This window comes from Excalfactoria chinensis, chromosome 2 (assembly GCF_039878825.1).
Source record: "Excalfactoria chinensis isolate bCotChi1 chromosome 2, bCotChi1.hap2, whole genome shotgun sequence".
NCBI lineage: Eukaryota > Metazoa > Chordata > Aves > Galliformes > Phasianidae > Excalfactoria > Excalfactoria chinensis.
This window is the reverse complement of record NC_092826.1, coordinates 108,918,918-108,937,431: the sequence shown is the minus strand read 5'-3', so window position 1 is coordinate 108,937,431 and position 18,514 is coordinate 108,918,918. Positions and strand designations below refer to the sequence as shown.

Sequence of the window (18,514 nt, the reverse complement as noted above, 5' to 3'; positions counted from 1 at the left end):
GAACAGATATTCAAACAATGCAGACAAACAAGATGGAGACTCTAGAATTCCAGACTCAGAGTGGATACTGATCTGACATATTTCAGAAACTCACTGGAAGTCTGTGTGAAATTACTACCAGCACAAAGTTCATGAGGTCAGAGCAGGCTCTGAGCAGTGCAGAAGAGCTGTGTTACAGATGAAGGGTAGCTTACAGTTGAATCATATATGATTAATCAGAGAAATGTGGTTCCAAGATCTCAAGAAATGTTTTAAGTTATACATCATAAATATCTACTTTACAGGACGGGAAACTTGACACCAAAATATAAATTCAAAAGTGAAATAAATATCATAAAACAGCTACCTACCAAAGCAGTCTATTCAATTAACCCTGCCCATTGCATTAAGTAGAACAACCTTACTCACTTAGTCTCAGAAAACAACAGAAACTTTATGCTTTATTTTAAAATAAAAGATTCCCAAAACAATCATGAAGTGATACAAAACAGACCTGCACATCACAAGAAATACAACAAAAGAAAGGGAGTTATGAATATGGTAGCAAAAGTAAAACTTGCACTATCCCTTTTTATTGTTCTGAGCTACCAACACAGGTCAACTATTAGAACTGAAATAACAGGCAGCTCAGAAAAGACTCCCTGCAGCCTCACATACACAAATGAAAAGGGGAAAAAAAATAACGTGTGAATGGAATTCAAAGCAAAGGAGTTGTATGAAGCTACCTTAAAAGACAGCCTTTCTATCGAGTGCTTCTTCTCTTCTGTTTGAAAATCCACCAGATTCCCTTCAGTGTTTGTTAACAAATGTATCCTTGATTACGTTCTGTCTCTGACAATGATTTCTGAGACCTTGTTCCTCCAAGCTACAACTCAAGACCTCTCAGAACATCATGCAGTGCAAAGAGGTTTCTCATCCCTAACCAGATTTGCATCAACTGGAGGAGAACATCAACTGGAGGAGAACATATTGATGTGAAAATTTGCACACATAACCTCTTGCAAGAAATTTCAAACTAACTTGGTGAATTTCTGCATTTGTCTAGTATTAGTGGTTGAAGTTACAGCTTAATATCACATTTAAACAACGGTGGCTTTTCTGAAATTCTTACATGTAAACAAATGAGGGTTACAAAATCCTACGAGGTGTCACCTTCCGCCAATCAGCTACAACAAATGTTGAAATAGAACGTCAGATGTGGGATGAGATAGCAACATATTCAGTAACAGGTTTGATTCCAAGCCTCCCAGAGTTCTAGTACATTTCATACCGTGTTTTACAGTAACAAATTGCATTAAACTGATGATTTCCTAGAGGCAGGCAGAAATGGCTTTTCATTGCTGATTTAAAACAAATAACAAGTTTGGCAAGCAACACAAACAACAGAGATGGAAAAGAGGAAGTTTCAAGCAGCACAATTTCTGCCTCACAAGGCTGCAGCTAGCATAACATTCACAATGACCACGGACAAAGGGAATAGAATTCTCTCATACGATGAATAAGTATGGCGAGGGATGAGAACATTTCTGGCTCCTGAGCAGTTCTGCAATTTAAGACAAAAATCCACATATTTTAATTTCTCTCCCTTTCTTCAATGCAGCAGGTGCAAGAATGACATTCCTGTTTGTTTTCCCACGAAAATAAGGAAAGAAAATGGGGTTTTCTTCCTGTGATGGTCATGAATTTCATTTTGAAGCAGGAAAATAAGATGCATTACATCAAAAACAACATACTGCACTGTGACCACATTAACAAGTAAATCTTTAGAACTATGAAAAAGAACTGTATTTTCAAACAGAGATATAGGAAATGTCGGATAAATTTCATACACAACATGAAGAGAAGGTGATTTGACAAATTACGGAAGGATTTTGCTGCTGCTCAACAACTGCCTCTCTCAACAGGATCTCTCAAGATACTTTCCAGCAAGAAACGCACTGGCATCTCAGGAGGAAAATACGAACAAACACACCAAAAAGTAATGGTACATGTTGTACTTAGTACATGCTGCTTTACCGTGATGAAATCATTTGTGAGCTGCCAAAGTTGTAGGTAAAGGACTCGTAAATATTTTGCTTCATTCCATCACATTATCCTAGGACTAAAAGACATCCTTATCAGCCTTAATATTTTTCACCAGCTCTCAAAGAACACCCTGCCACTTAGCAATGAGAACATAGGGAACATCACCATATAAAATATCTCTTATTGCATGTAACTCTTTATTTTTCATGTAACTGCATTAAAGAATGTGACTTTGACTTTTCCTTAACCGGCTGTGAAATCATTGCCTTTCCCCCTCATTACCAGCATTGAAATCTGCTAACATTCTCCAGCCGCTGGCTTCAGAAACCTTGCACTCAGATTTAAGTTCCTGCCAAGTTGTTGGCCTGTACTAACAAAAGCTATTTTTTTTTTTCCTCTCTACTATAACAAATTAAGATCTTTTAATTGATTCTTTTTTTTTTACTGTCAAGAACAGCATTTTAAGGATTTTTAACTACTGGAACTTCTTTTCATTTTAACCGGTGTACTCTGAGCACTGTAACTGGTTATAAGTTTTGAGAATGCTGTAGAACTGTTTATCCTAACTTCTTTTCTCCACAGTGATTTTCATAGTCAGCCAAATAGAAGTTTTGAGCTTCTGATTCCCGTTATACTAAAGAATGTAGACAAAGCCCGTGGGGCCTCTATTTTAACACAGCTCAGAAATTAATCACTCCCAAACTGCTGAAACAAATAGATTAAGTAAAGTATAGCATCCATTTAAAGAGCACTTAATATTTTTCATAAATATAACTAAGCATTAAACAATCAATGCCAGGATTAATTAAATTGCTGCTAAGAGGGCAAGTTTCAACTACAATGTTGGCACCTTGCTAACCTCGCTAATCACATAAAAATGAGCCAAGGAAACAGAACAGTAACGTGTAACTCAATCAAAACTAAAATGTATTATCAATGTTCTATTATCTAATGTTATCTGCTCGACATAATAGCTGTCTGTGTCATCATCATGTTCTTCCATCTTGTGGTACTTGGCGTTTTCTTATACCCCTTCTGGATCCTTGTATCTGAGAATCTCCACATTAACTTATATTTTGTAGGTATTCATATATTCCAATGCCAGGAACTTGAAAATACAGTGCATACGCAGAATGGCATAAACTCAAATCAATTAATTTTCACAAGTTATGTTTTTGTTTTTGTTTTAACTACACAGTTCTGTAGACTTTGTGATATTTGAAAGTGCTGTGGGAAAACGTAACAGGAATGCAAACCATGCACACCATGCACTTCACATACTTTATTTCAAAGGGTTTTGTTACAGTCAACCCAAGAAAATAAGGACACAGGAGGTAAGCAGAAAAGTGAACACTGTCTAAGACAACTATGAGATCAACAAAGCAAGTGAAGTTAGCTACAAAGTTCCAGGAAGTTCAACGGTAATGCTGATGGTTTCATGAGGGTTTACTGGAAGTTAACTTTATGGGCAGAAATATTCAATACTACTGATTTTGCTCTAAATACAACCACAGTTTGGGGATAGGGAAGGTCATGAAGGGCAAAGAGTTGATCAGTGCCAGACCAACACTGTTCACAAGACAACAACTTACAAGGGCCTCCAAGGGCCTCTTAGTGATATCTTCTAGATAACTAAAAAGAGGAAGGTCCATACAATTGCACTGTGGAGAATTACAAAAGATTTTGAAATCAGCTGACCTAAGAGTTCACTCTGTATCATGTTTTTGAAAATACCTGGAACAAAGAAGTACACAAACCAAAGAGCCTATGTGAGCTATGATCAAAGCAGAAAACAGAAGTTTGCAATAGAAACCCTTGACATATTCCCATCAACCACTATTAAGTGCTGCAGATCAGACATTTAAAATAAGGAAGGCTTATGAGGAATGCATTTCTAGTGTAAAGAACTGCATTATAAACATTTTAAAGCAATAAGCAGAAAAAAGCTATGCAATTACTCATATTTTGTAATGCCAAGAAAAAGCTTAATTTGCTGTACAGGAATACTAAATCAATTTTAGTTCGCTGTATCTATTAAGTAGCTACAAGATACTGTAAGATATTAATAAGATATTGTGCATGGATGTAAGAAAGGCATACCATCTATTTTGAGGCTATTGACTCCAATCATCAGCTTTCAAAGATGCAAGCTGTATTCCCAAATCACTCATTCCACTTTGGGAAGAGTAAGGAGTCACCTTCACTATAAATAATTTTGACTCTTGTAAAATGTGACAGTACAGAAAGGAGAAGCAAAGTTCTGAGGCAAACAGAAATAAACATAACATGGTTCTGTGTTTCTGTTTCATATACAAAATAATTTCTCTTGTATTTATTTTAGACTATTTAGACTTTTAACAGCTACACTGCATCATAACAGAATGCATCAGAAAATCCTTACTTAGTATTATCCCAGCCTCAAGCGCCGTTTAGTGAAGTACTATGAGCAGCTATTGAATGAATATACAAAATCTATTTCATGGTGAACAATTAGGCACCATGCTAAATTACAAAGTAGAGTTTTCTCTGGAAAAGACACATTTAGTTTTTGGTATTATATCACGTAATTTTACCAACCTTACTTGAAATGAAATAAGATCCACAATAAGTTCAGTAATTAGTTATTCACTTCAGAATATTTCCAATGTATACAGGGATTGCTTGCGGTCTGTACTATAAACCTAAACACCGTAACCTAATTAAAAATAATAATAATAGTATAAGGTTCCTAGATCTGTGGAAAACTGTTAATTTTGCAAATCAATTTTTAGAGGCCAGGCCTCTAACAACAAGGCTCTTTCCTTTAAAATCTGCCCTCACCTTCCTCCCCTAAGTGATTACAGACAATGTATATCCACCAGGGACAGAGTTGAATTTGGGATTCATCAGAGATGAAAGAGAATATATTTCTTGCAGCTCACCACACTGAAAGTTTATGATTGAGATAGTTGTGACTTTTTTTTATTAACATAAACGTAAAAATTCACCAGCAAATGCCAGGATGGGAATGGTAAACTTTACAAACCTCCAAACTACCACTTGGGACACTAAGCTCAATATTTAGGAAATACTATCTTCCGTGCGTAAAACAGTGTTAATCCATGTTATGTTCTATTCCTGTTATTTGAATGCTTATCACTTCCAGGCAGAAGAAAAACAGCATGAAATCAGGCATTTTAAGGCAAGAAGTAGATTTATCTGAAACTTAGAAGCCAAACAACTCCATAAAGATAACATTCCTCACAGAGATGCTCAAAAATATCATGATTCAAGCACTGAACTTTGTCACAAAGCGCACACAGGAGCATGAAGATTCAAGAACGACAATAATAGAAGTGTCTTCCAAGGACAACAATAACAGAGGTGTCTTCCACCGTCCCACAGCTATCTGACTGAGAAGGAAAGAACTAACAAAGCTTATGCCCTCTCTTCTACAGTCTGAAAGTCTGAATAAGGGAAAAAGAAAACAAAGCAACCTGGAAGACTCCCCACATACTGTAAAAAGAATAAAAAATTGGGGTAAAATAATCCATTCCGTGAGTGTTGGACAAGAATCTTAAAATCCAATAACCTAAGATCACATTTATAAAAACAAGGTCTTTCCTCTTTCTTTAATACTGAACAGGTTATTTTAAGAGCATCTTTATTACTACTATATTTTTCAGCCTTATGCAATGTCCATGCCATTTTATTCTGTTAATATGCAAAGAAGTGCACTCAACCATAGCTAGAAGCTAGATGTACTAATCAGCAACCTCTTCTGTCCTTAGCACCATAAAAAGACTTTCATAACACATTAAAAGATTTCTAACAGACCTTCAGCCTCAAATAGAGATGTTAATGCCAACCATTTCCAACACAACAAGCACCATCACCAGCAAAGACATCCTTATACAGCTCTTCAAAGGGAAGGTTAAATGGCCTTAACAACACTCTTCCATTGCCGATTAGCAACATTTAAATCTTTCATGATGACAACACTCAGAAGTAATAAATTACAGCACAATTTAGTATCACAACTAGTATAGCAATAGTCTTTATCCGTGAAAAGAAAAAGATGGCACAGAGCAAGTTTGATGAACACCTTTTGACTCGTGTAAAATACAGAAAGCAAGGACAAGGCAATTGCTTGCTGTCTAACAAAAGAACAAATGGATATCAAGTAAACAAGTAGCTACCATGTAAAACCAGGCAGAAAGACACTTCTACTCACAACGCTGTTAAAAAAGCTGCCATAGGATGTTACAGCAGTGTTAAGCTTAGAAAAGCCAAGCTGGTCTTTGACAATGGATTACTAAGCACAAAGATATCTTCAGCTCCAAATGTCTGGGAGCAGATGTCAGGAAAAGATGCATTTTCTACTCATCTTTCTCTGCTTTGTCTCTTTCACTGCTGGAGGCCAGCTAATATACCAGGTGGACTTCTGGTCTCACCCAAGGCAGCCTTTCCTAAATACACAAGGGCTGGCAATGTGTGAAGAGGATTTCAGGAAAGCATACAGGAACAAATGCACCTGCCCTAAACTAGGCAGGCAGCTTTCATTGTAAGTGTGGGCCTCGACCCTGTGGGACTTCAGGCCACCGTGAAAGGCCAACAACCTTTCACAGCCTTAACCTAGGATTTCATTACTCCTTTCTGGGGATTCACAGACACAAACCACTGCTCTACTGCACACAGAGCTCTGCTCTGCTCTCACACCTCGCTGGGCACAGGAGGATCCCCAGAGCAGAGAGGAAGAGCAGAGCATAGTCAGCCCATGGTGGTTGCTGCTCAAGCACAAAAAAAAGGTGTGTGAGGGATGAGGGGAGACCAAAGAAGGGAAGCAATGAATAGCCAGGGGGACACGGTAGGAAAAGGTGACAACGTGGAATCAGGCCATGCAGGACAGTGAAAGACTAACTTCAGGAATTCTTCCACAGTCTCATTTCTAAACCCACAAGATACCAAAAGACAACACTCACAACTTAAATACTCAGTGTCTTTGTACCATACCAACTCTCTTTGGCTACATTTTATTCAGGTTGGTCATGCACCGAAGAAGGAGCGACTGTGAGGCAGACAGCGCATGTCAGTTAAGCAGAGGAGCAAAGCTCAGCACTGGCAACCTCAAACAACAGCTGTGAGATGCATTGCTGCACTTCCGGCAGATGGGGAGAGTCAGGCTCCAGCCAACCAGGTACTTCCAACAGCTGCAAAATGCTTCTGGGGGTTCTTCTAATGAAAAAAAAACATAACCTATCTGAATTCCCAAGTCCTTACATCTTCCACACCTTTCTCCACTGTGCGGTAGTACTGTACCACAATAAATACCTTCTCTCGTTTCACATAAAATTAGTCTTTAACTCTTAGATTCAGGCTGGAAATGGTTTTTGCAACAATTTTCTATCAGCATATTTTATTTAAAAGCTAAAAAATAAAAATGTAGAGCCCATTCTCTGTACATGACATTCGGTTGATTCAGGAAATTTCCAGAAGCAATTTATTTCCAGCTATTCCTTAGTTTCTTCTGCCTTATTCAGTGATAATGTATGTAGTTGTGAGTATGTAAATACTGACACGACTAGAAGTATTATTTCAGCAACTCAAAATCTAACCTTTTCTACACAATATTCGTGAAAGATACTGATTGTGCTTGGAAAAATTATCATTGATAATATAAAAAATTCTTGCTTATATTTAAAAAAATAAACAATTGTTCCTATACCATTAACAGGAATTACCTATAACTCAATAAACAACCGTCTATCCTAAAAACCCCAACAATAACTTGTAGGAAGAAAGCAATATAAACAAAAGCTTTGACAGCAAGTTGTGTTCCTGTCCCTTTATTCCAAAGGTACACTTTAATAATACCAAGATCAAGAATGAAGCAATGAAATTAGATGCTATCTTTTATTGAAGTAAACAGACATTTACATTCTGTTTTAAGGACTGCGGTTAGATTAAACTGTTGACAGACAACATCAAACACTTCTGTCATCAGGAACTAGGCAATGAAGTATATAACGCAACCAGGCTTTTCCATCACCAAGAGGTGTTTCACAAAGCAAAAACACACAGCCCGTTCTGCTGCTGCAGAGGCTCCCCCAGCCTACACTAAAAAGGCAAAGGATGGGGATATGTTCAAACAAAACCAAAAGGAAAACAGAAAAATGCCTTCTAACAAAACATCGACAGTCCTTTTTCTCCTGCAATACTGATTACCTTTACAGCAAAACACTTTCAGCAATTCTAGCAAAGCTGAGAGGATGTTCGTAATAAATATTATGTATATTAGTGTTATCTGCTATGTATTTGTAAGGTATATACTTCCTATAGCAGAATAAAGGCCATAAATACATTGCTTTTCTGAAATTAAGTATTTTTATGGTCAAGTGGGAAATCTGGCTTCGTAAATTCCAATGTTTTATTGTACAAAACTCTCAGACCATGAAAAAGTTTTCTGTTTGTTTGTTTATTTAAAGTCACTTCCTGTCTGCCTGTGCTCCTGAACTATGTACTGCAGGCTCCAGACAATGAACGTCTGGTATCTGAAAAGACCCCTGATCCCTGATTCCTTCAGATATACAATCTGATGAACTCTGAGATACTTTATAACTTATTCAAGGGGCAAAACCATATCAAAAGAAACCCCAAGGGAGCCAACAGAAGCAGAAACAAATCCCATCCTTTTAACTCTCTGAAGGCCACACTAGTCAGCACTGGGATCCTTGGGGAAGTCAATTTCCAGTGACAGGCTATATGGTGCTCTTTGCTGACTTGGGCAATGATGCTTTGTGAGGTCAAGGTCTAGGAGGGAAGAAGTAGGTGAAATCAGCCATGCGCCTCTTCAGATGGAAGGGACAAAGAGGCCCACCTTGACATTTCTTAACAAATAACTAGCTAAGTAGAAATGAGAGAGGTACTGCAGTCAAGAGGATGCACAACACAGCCTTCCAAAGTATTGCTCCAAACATAATAGCTTGAAGTGGAGAGAAATTAGTAAAGTGATGGCACCGATCCTTATTTAAAAGACATGCTAGTTGTGAAAACTGACTGGAAAGCTTTAAGGACAGTCTTCGTAAGCACTGCTAAGGAGTAAGGAAAGACAATTCTTGCTACTGACTCTCCTTAAAGACAAGTAAAACAACTTTCAGAGCTGCCTTTTTTTTTTTAATCCCAATCTTTCAATCTATTAACCATATTCATAAATTCATACTTACTGTCTATTAATTTCATACATTTAAAAATAAAGGCATCTCCTCATAAATATATTTCAGAGTCAGATTCTGCAGCATCGTATTGCTCAATTTACAGGAAGCAATGAGCAAAACCAATGACTTGTAGTTTAACCACAGAGCGCTATCACATAAATTAAAAATATCAAACATCATTGTACGATGAAAATGGGTTCACACTGAAATCTGGATATTCATATGAAAATAGAAAAGTTGCAGCCGTGTTAGAAAGTGAGTCGCAATCTGAAGTAACCTGATAAATTTAATACATGATCCAATATAATTAGAAATCAGGCAACAGGACGGATACAAGCTTTGAAACGCTGTGCAGATCGGTGCTTTTGCTCAGGTGAAACAAAACAGTCTGCAGTTCTGCACAGAAGGAACAAAAAGAAAAAGGAATTAAATCGAAAGAGCGTCATAATGAAATTGATAGAATTGATCCTCTAACAAAGTGCTGGACCAGAGTAGGCTGACCTCTTGAGGTCTGTATTAGCCCTATTTATAAACACGCCTTAATACACATACGACGCTGCTTTTTAGCATATTTTCCTCTTCTCCACTCATGCTAAACAAATTATATTTCTTCCCATAAAGTCTATCTGCTCATCTATTTAGCTTTCCAGATTTTCAACACAATCCCAAACTAGTGTCCAAAGACAATTATTTTAGACTTCATACACAGTACAGCAGTAACTATTAATTTCTCCCTCAAAGGCAAATGATCAGCTAATTTCATTCAAAGGAATTTAAACAGAGTCAGTGACAAAATATAAAGACCGACACCAATATCACCCATGGACCAGCAAAGCTGGGAAACTATGCAATTAAATTGGACTATCAACCTATCAACCTCAGTTCTATTTTTCTTAATCTTCCGTGAATGCAAGCAAATCATGTGAGCAATCCATTATCCCTGAGCCACGGGTAGGAAACCACCACTCTAATTCCTAGTTGTAAGGATGTCTAAACTAATAGTTCTATATTTGATCAAGTCTGGTAATAGGCACAAACAACAACAACAAAAACTCATCAAGTGTTCTTAATTATTTTTAAATGCCATTTATTGGTTTTTCACTTAAGAGACTGAACACACTGTATGGATATTCTAAGGATTTGGGGGCGGAGGGTGTGAAGGAGTTGCTATTATGCACAGTAGCCAAACTCTTTACACAGTCAACAGAAATAGGCAGATAAGCTCTTCCAGAAGAGAAGTCAGAGAAGCTAAATTCATCCAAATTAAGCTCCTGCTCCAAGTCATCTCTTGGGGAAGAAAAAAAAAGAGTTTCTTTTCACTTGGCTACAGTAGGTAAACAAACTAAATTACATGCCGAACAGAGGTAAAGTGAAAATCCTTGTGTGTCTGCTTCTATGAACACATTTTCTTTTTCATTTTCTTTAATAGTGTTAATCCAAGCAAAGTTTTGATTACTGCAGTCTAGATAAAGCACTAATGTAAACAGAAACATATACCAAATACAGGGCACAACACACTTATTCAATGGCTGTGCTGTAACACGCTTCACAGCATAGCCTCACTGTTACAAAGCAGCACACTGCCTAATGTACGTGTGTGTGGATCCAGTTTATTATTTACTCTATTCAAATACCTAAATAATAATAATTAATAAGCAAATAAAGATGAGCTACCATTTGTCAAGTATGTTTTTAAAAGACAATTCATGTAATATTTCTAAACATGGTTACACAGTAAGTAGCAGAGGATGAAGCAGAAGAAACATGTATCAAAAGGTGCTTGTAACCTTCCATAATGTAGATAGGAAGTGTGACAAATGAAAGAGAAAATAACCCCAAAGGAAAGTTTCATGCTTTGTGAAGCTGCAGGTGGTCACCCACCTCTTCACTGACAGACAGTGGCGATGGGATCAACAAGAACAAAATGGCCAGCAAAATCCAGAACAGCTCCTCAGAAAATCTCCACTTCCACCATCCAGTTGGAAGCCTGCTCAGGGTAAGATGTAGGAGTAGGTGAACTGCTGCAGACTTGTTTGCTAATGCTCTCTGGTTGTGGCATCAACTCAGTCAACACGTGTGTGCTGAGCAAATGATCCTCCAGTGCTGGGACATTTGTCTTCCCTCCACAACAGACCTTATGGAACTGCGAAGAACAAAGCTCATACAATAGGTTTTTGTTTCCAAACGGAAAGGGTGTGGAGCAAGAAAGTATGGGCTAGTTTTCTCTTTCTTTTCCCCATATGACTGTTTTCTTTGAACTTGAGGAGCCTTGCACCTTTGAGCCTGTCAGTGCTCAGCCAAGTTTAGTTGAAAATCTCCAGCACATCTAAGGCACAATTGCACATGTATATATATATATATATATATATATATATATATAAAACAATATTGCTTCACAGGTTTCTTTTCCAATATCAAAGATGGCTGAATATCATACACTTCAATCTGATTCCAACAACCTAACTCCTTTATACCCTTTTAGGTGGCAGCTGAAAGCATATGATCTATTCCTGGATCTCCACCAGGACTTGCTAACATGCCATTTTAGCTAAGGTAATTTAGGGCTGCAGAGAACCTAGATCTACTAAAAATATTGCTTTAGAGTTTACTGTAAATGCAAATAAAGAGATATATACAGCCTTTAAAACTATCACAGTAGGAGAAAATACTGCATAACATTCTCCATATTTCATATTTTGTACATCCCATAGAAAAAGGCATAGAGTACGAACCGGAGATCATAGAGACTGAATGAGATAATGGCATATGTCGATATTTTGATTTAAAAAAAAGAAAACCCTGATCCATATGCTACGGGATGCCCTACCTATATAAAGACACAGATGTAAGAATGACCAGTTTCAAAAGCAAAGCACCATTGTGAATTACAGCCAGGAAAATCTCTTGCTAAATTTGATCCCTCTCTTCTCACAGGCATTAAAACTTACAGAGTTGCCAATGACCAACAAGTGCCTGACTTCACAAATTGAAAGCTTACATTCACAGCCGGGCAGAAAGGAAAGAAGGAAAGAAAGAAAAGAAATACAAGAGAAATACAAATTTGTTCAAGTTATCAGCCTAGAAATTTATTGACACTTAAAATCATTATTACCATATGAAAAAAAGACCAAAAAAAACAAACCCACACCTGGACTTTGCTTCTGGCCACATGCTGATAGGAACACTGCTGCTCACAGAACACCTGGCCACTTTTCTTCAGTTCTTTCTCACTGTTGTCTTCCCAGACAAGTGGGCTTGCTCCTAAGTGTGTCTCTTCTCAGTGCTTTAACACCTCTCCTAATACATTCATTCCTTTATATTGCTGGGTCTCTTTCTGTCTAGGTCTACAGTTTTGACAAGGCGTGACATTCTCTGAGTGGTTTGTATTTTCCTGGAGGTCTCTGGAAGCAGGCAGCTCTGAGGAAACACGCAGACCACAAGTCATCTGCCTTCTTAAAGCATCTCAATGGCTTACCATCTCAAAGTGTTTTTAAGAGAGATGCGAAAGAACCCCACAAGAAATATAGCAAGCCCACTGCCAATTACCATAGCAGCTAAGAGGAGCTCGCAGGATGCTTACATTCACTTTCAGCTGCAAGATGGACTCACTGTAAATTAATTTTATAGAAAATTGTAAGAAATACAGTAGGGAATTACATTATAGAAAGCCACAGACAGTTGCCACAAGAAAAGCGTTATGGAAAAGCATAACAGTGACCAAAAATAAAACCAAAAAGGCATTAGGTACAAGTATCTGGTATGTAAACTAGTTCACAAATTAGGTCTCTGAAGAGCCTAAAGCCTACGAATGTACCATGCATCATCACTGCCACCTCGGAAAACAAATCAGACTCTCATAAACTGAAGGCAGCAAAGTGAAAATGCACATCGCTATAAACACAGCCCCCAGGTTGGGTTCAGCAACAGAAAGCAACGAGATTAGCCTATTCCACAAAAACAGTTAAGAATTAATTGTACAATCAGTAATAGAGCTTATATACCAGAGTGAAAGGCCAAGTAAACTACCATGATATGAAAACCATACTCGTTTTCCCAGTAAACTATCATCTGTCATCATCCTGGAAGACATCATCCTCAAAGGGTAAACTCTCCTGTCCCAGTGAAGAAATAAATACCCAAAATGATTCAGGTGCAGAAAAGGAATAAAAGGGAAAAAAAAATGGAAAAAGTAAAGAAAAGGAAGAAAGGAAGAAATAAAATAGAAGATGCAAATAAGGGGGGGGGGAGGGGAAGCAGCAATGGGGAAAAAAAGAGAGTGCTCTAAGAAGAGTCCTGAAAATGGCCAGAAATGGTCAACCAATGGAAGCACAGATTAAATAGAGAATAAAACATACTGCCATGGCCTGATTTCTGTGCACAAACAAGCACTTCAGAAGAGTTTAATCTCAACTGGAACTACTACTCACACACCAATTTTCTGCTTGTGACTCAAAAGCCTACACAGTAATTGGCAGGCCAAACATTTAGAGCATAAGATATCCCATAAATCTGCATTTTAAAGATCAACCAACATCACTCTGTATTCCGCACAGAAGTATGAGAACTGTGTTTGCACGGCACAGTTCCTTGAGATTACTCCTTACATTCCTTAAAAGCAGTTTTACATCATTCATGTAAGTAACTAAAACTCCAGGAACAGTCCTGAAAAATAGATTACATTTTACGTGTTTCCCCACTCTGCTTTATACGCTTCTGCTGTGCAAGAACAGACAACAAGAAGCACGTTTAGGTTTACCACTCATGCCAGATTTTCCAAAAGGTTTCATATTGAGGTACTTACGCAACCTGATTCAAACTACCTGCAAACTGCTGAAGCAAGCAGACAAAAGATATTCAGCATGTGTGAAGAACGTATTTTTTTCCCAGAAGCATTGAAAGAGCCCTATCTAAAATAAACACGGATCACACAGCTTTAAAAGCGCCGCTGCCAGATTTTTCCACTCAATCAATACCAGAAAGTTGAGTAATTTTACATTCCAGAGAACTGTAATTTCTGCAGAAACAAGAACCTTGACTAAGGTGTTCATGAAACATTACACAAAAAAAAAGATTTCCTTATCTCATGCTTCTTAACTTCAGTATGTCACATCCTTATGTACTGTGTCCTTGGTTGGTCACCAAAGAGGCTGAAGGCTGCTGTAACCAAATCATAAACTACAAAGTGGTACGATGGCACGTTGCACATTGCAAGCAACATATTACCCTTCTTGGGCTACCTACCACAGAAGACCCAAAACAGTGTTAGGAATCAACAGAGCTGTAAAAAATCACTGGCAAACCCAGTCTGCACCAGGCTATTCCAACACAGAGTTCAGCTGCCTCTCATTTATTGTTGTATTTTCTTTGACTCGCACACAAACATACACACCTAGCATGACTGCTTGAACAGGAAGGGTGGGTGCAGGCTGTCAGATGCGTTCCACTGCTGACTGCCCTTGCTCTCCCCTTGGTTTCTAAAGCAAGGTCCAGGAAGCACTGACACAAGCTGAGATTTAAAACCAGCCCTGCATTTCCACACGTTTTGCTATCATCGAGCTAATGGAACTTGAACGTTGACTTCAGAGGTGTATAAATATTTAAGCAGACAACAAATCTGGCTTAATTTTGATCTAGCTGATCTTGATTGAACTCAATTCTCAAACACATAACTTGTGCTTTATTTTATCCTTAGCAGATCCAGCAGCACAAATGGGTATGCATTCCTCTATGCTCTCTGCTTTTCCACTGAGTCACGAAAGCTACCTGAAGACAATGTCTCACCTTCCAGAATCAATGCTTTGAGAAGAGACAACTGCTTTTGTGTAAACAACTGTATCAACAATCCTCCTATTCCTTTTTCCACTTATCTACATTCTACCGCTGATGTTTCCCTACTTTTCAAGCATAAACATGAGCATTCAGAATACGCAGAGCAAAGCATAAACACGGGTTGTTCCTACAGGTGAAGCCCAACACAGCCTGCTGTTATATGACTGCCACTCTTAACACAAAGAGCCCCCTGTCCTACCTTCTCGCACCCCCAGCACAGTGAGATCTGCATCTCCACCACCTGCTGTGTGTCTGTCACACGCACAGCTCAAAGGAGCCACAAATTGCTGTGCACAAGTGCCCCCCAAACAACACGGATGCAGCATAAACCCCATCCTTCAGTGCCAGACTGCTGCCCATGTCATCGTTTCAGAAGCCAGCCAGGTTCTGTCACCTTCCACACAGCAGTTGCAGCTTTCCGTTTCAATAAACCCCAAAGCACAAGTCCCTGCCAGGTGTGGATGCGTATGAAGCCATCCTTTCCCTGCTGTCCACTTCTGACCAAGGGGAAAATCAGGTCCCCTCACCGGGAAGGGGGGAACAAAACCAGCAGCGTATCCCTTCATGTGGAGCTACATCTCCATCACAGAGGTGCCGAGACCCCGCTGGGAGGAGTGCTGCCCTTACCTTAATGATGCTGCTCCTCCGGGGGATGCCGGGCTTGCCCTCCCGCTGCTGCCCGCCGGGAAACCCTTTCTCCTTGCCGCTGTTCTCGGGGCTTCCGGGGGGCGCGGATCCCGGCTCCTCACCGGCCCCCGCCAGCGCGCAGTCCCCGTTGGAGACGCGGCCGCCGGCGCTGTCAAAGCGGACTCTCCCACCGCCGCCTCCGCCGTCCCCGTCGCCCGCCCTGAAGGCCACCTTGCCCTGCAGCGGCCCCGGGGAGCCGGGCAGCCCCCCGCCGCCGCCGCCGCCAAACTCCGCCATCAGCCGCCGGGCTGCAGCAGAGCAGCGCCGCGGTCCCCCTCCCCTCTGCCGCAGCCGCTGCTCGGCGGTGCCGCTCCTTCCGCTTTCTGGGTATTTACGAGCGGGGGGGGATCAGCAAAAGTCTCTCTCCACCGCGCATTTGGCACCGAGATCGCGTCTCTCCAGGAGGGTGGGGGGCGAGGAGGGGGTGGGCGGACTCCTCGGTGTCGTCTCTGCTGAGCACCAGCTCTCGGTCCGCCAGCTCTTCAGCACCTGGGAAAGGAAAAGAGGCGAAACGTGAAGGGCTGCTCTCGCACGCGGCGGCGGCAGCGGGGGAGCGTTACACCGCGGCGCTCACACACACACACACACACACACACACACACACACTCACACTCACACATACAGGCACGCAGGAGGAGGGCCCGCACTCAGCCCCGCACCGGACAAGCACGGCCACCAGCCTCGGGGCTCCCAGCCGGGGCACCTCCTGCTCCATCTCGTGCTGATTTTTTCCCGCTGACACCGACCTCACCATCGCAGCCCGGCGCCAAGAAGCGGGAACGAGGCGAGAACTTGAAAGCGGCACCAGCCGCCCCGCGGGCCGCCGCCGGCAACTTTTCCTCCCTCCCGCCGCCACCCACCCCTCGCCGCGCCGTCCCCGGGCCATCCGCCGCCCGCCCGCCCCCCGCAGCCGCCACCCCGCGCCCCGCTGCCCACCTCGGCTGCGAAGTGACAGAGGATCCCCGCGCTGCCGCCGCGGAGCCGCTTTTCCCCCTGTCCCCTCCTCCCCGCTATGGTCGCCGCCTCTGCCCGGAGCCGGATACGGAGAAAAACTGATTCGCGCGGCCGCTTCCCTCGCTCCTTCGCACCGCCCTCCCCCGGCGGAGCGCTCGGCGGCGGCACCGAGCGGGCAAAACGCCGGCAGCGCCGAGGGCAGAGGCGGCCCGGCCGCCCCCTCTCGGAAAACTCTCCGGGGAAGGCAGCGCGAGCGAGCCCGGCTCCCCCCCCCGGCCCCGCGCTGCCAATCATGGGGGCGGCCCCGCGCGGATTGGGCGGCCCCGCCGCCAGCAGCCCCCCCTCCGGCAACACGGGGCGCGCCGCCGGGGGCAGGACCCGCGGTCACCGCGCTGCGAGGAGGGAGGGAAGGAGGGAGCCGCGCGGCCGGCAGCGCATTCCTCCACACGCGTCCTCACCGCTGAGGGCTCCCCGCGCCCCCGCTGCTCCCGCCGCCCCTCCGGCGCTGCGCCATCGCCCGGAGAGACCTGCCCGCCCGCCCCCAGCGGCTCCCTCCGGAGCCCCCCGCCGCGCGGGCAGGAAGGGCGGGGGCCGGCGGCCGTTCCGCGCTGTGAGGCGATACCTCGGCTGCAGGCTGGCGCGGGGCTTCCCCGAGGCAGCCGGTGAGCGCAATGAGGCCTGTTAATCAATTAGGGGAAGACAAGGTGGCCAAGCGCTGTACTAACTGCAGCGTAATGAAAACAGTAACGTGGCGGTCACCTCGAGACGTGTCCACAACAAAGCGAGCGTGACTGGTGTGCCCTTACATACCACACGTGTATTGCGTGTGTTCAGGGTGTAGCCAAAGAAGCGCAAATGACAAGCAGTAGGACCCGAGGGAACGGCATAGAGCTGCATCAGGGGAGGGTCAAGTTGGGTGTAAGGAAAAGGTTCTTCACCAGAGAGCATTGGGCACGGATCTGGATGCCCAGGACAGTGGTCATGGCCCCAAGCTGCTAGAGTTGAAGGAGCGTTTGGAGAACGCTCTCAGACATAGGGCTGGAATTTTGGGTGGTGCTATGCGGAGCCAGGAGCCAGACACAACGGTCCTGATGGACCGGCTCCAACTCAAGACATTCTATGGTTCTGTGACTTGGTGTATGAGGAACAACTTAGAGACATATGTTTATTTGTACTTTTAGGTACAATTGCATATTGCAGTGGCTCAATATTTCATAATTCAGTTGAGCAAAGGAAAACAAAACGTCAGCTGAGGCACGGCCCTCTGCTTGTGGTCAGGCAATGCTCTGTTTGGGGCATGGCAACATGAAGGGTCAGAGCTGCAGGAGGCCCAAGGCTGCCCACACCTCCTGACCTTCAGCATTTGGCTGGTGCAGAACGCAGGAGCCAGGCACAGAGCACAGCCCATTGCAAGCTCTGTGCTTTCCATTCAGGTTCCTCTGGTTGTCCTCTGGAAACCATGGCATCTGAGATAAGGCGACTACCAAAGATGCTTACAATAAGGCAACACAAATACCCCCCTTTAATGTGCTGTGAAGAGTTAGACAATGGGAACTCTGAAGAACTTGTTATACATCTTACCCTTCAGCAGCAGGACCTAATCAAGGGCTGCAGAGCAGCACCCTTCCAAGGGAAGGCACCCCACCACCCCCCGGGGACAGCTCTTTGTCTGCTCCCAGTAAGAGGCATGGGGGAGGCTGCGCCATGCTACAGAAAGGGAACCAAGAGACAGCAGGCCCTGAAGAAGTTGGCACAGAGCAGGAATGCTACTGCAGGCCAGCACCTGTCTGCATAAGGCTGCTGTTCAGTGGCTGTCCAGGCAGCAA

At 42.6% G+C, this 18,514-nt stretch overlaps 1 protein-coding gene across 2 annotated transcripts in view; it reads right to left on the bottom strand.

Moving 5' to 3' along the window:
- The window catches only part of PLCL2 (phospholipase C like 2), a 94,418-nt gene extending 77,202 nt beyond the window's left edge, over positions 1-17,216 (bottom strand). Inside the window, exons 1-2 of one of the 2 annotated variants that reach the window (XM_072329813.1) lie at positions 17,147-17,216; positions 15,675-16,223 (exon numbers count right to left, since the gene is read on the bottom strand). In XM_072329813.1, the coding sequence (XP_072185914.1) occupies positions 15,675-15,971 (297 nt within the window). In that variant the 5' untranslated portion in view covers positions 15,972-16,223; positions 17,147-17,216. Of the gene's footprint in view, positions 1-15,674; positions 16,224-16,670; positions 16,952-17,146 lie in introns of those variants that run through there. The other variant, XM_072329812.1, reaches the window with a different exon arrangement.
- Positions 17,217-18,514: the final 1,298 nt, after the last annotated feature.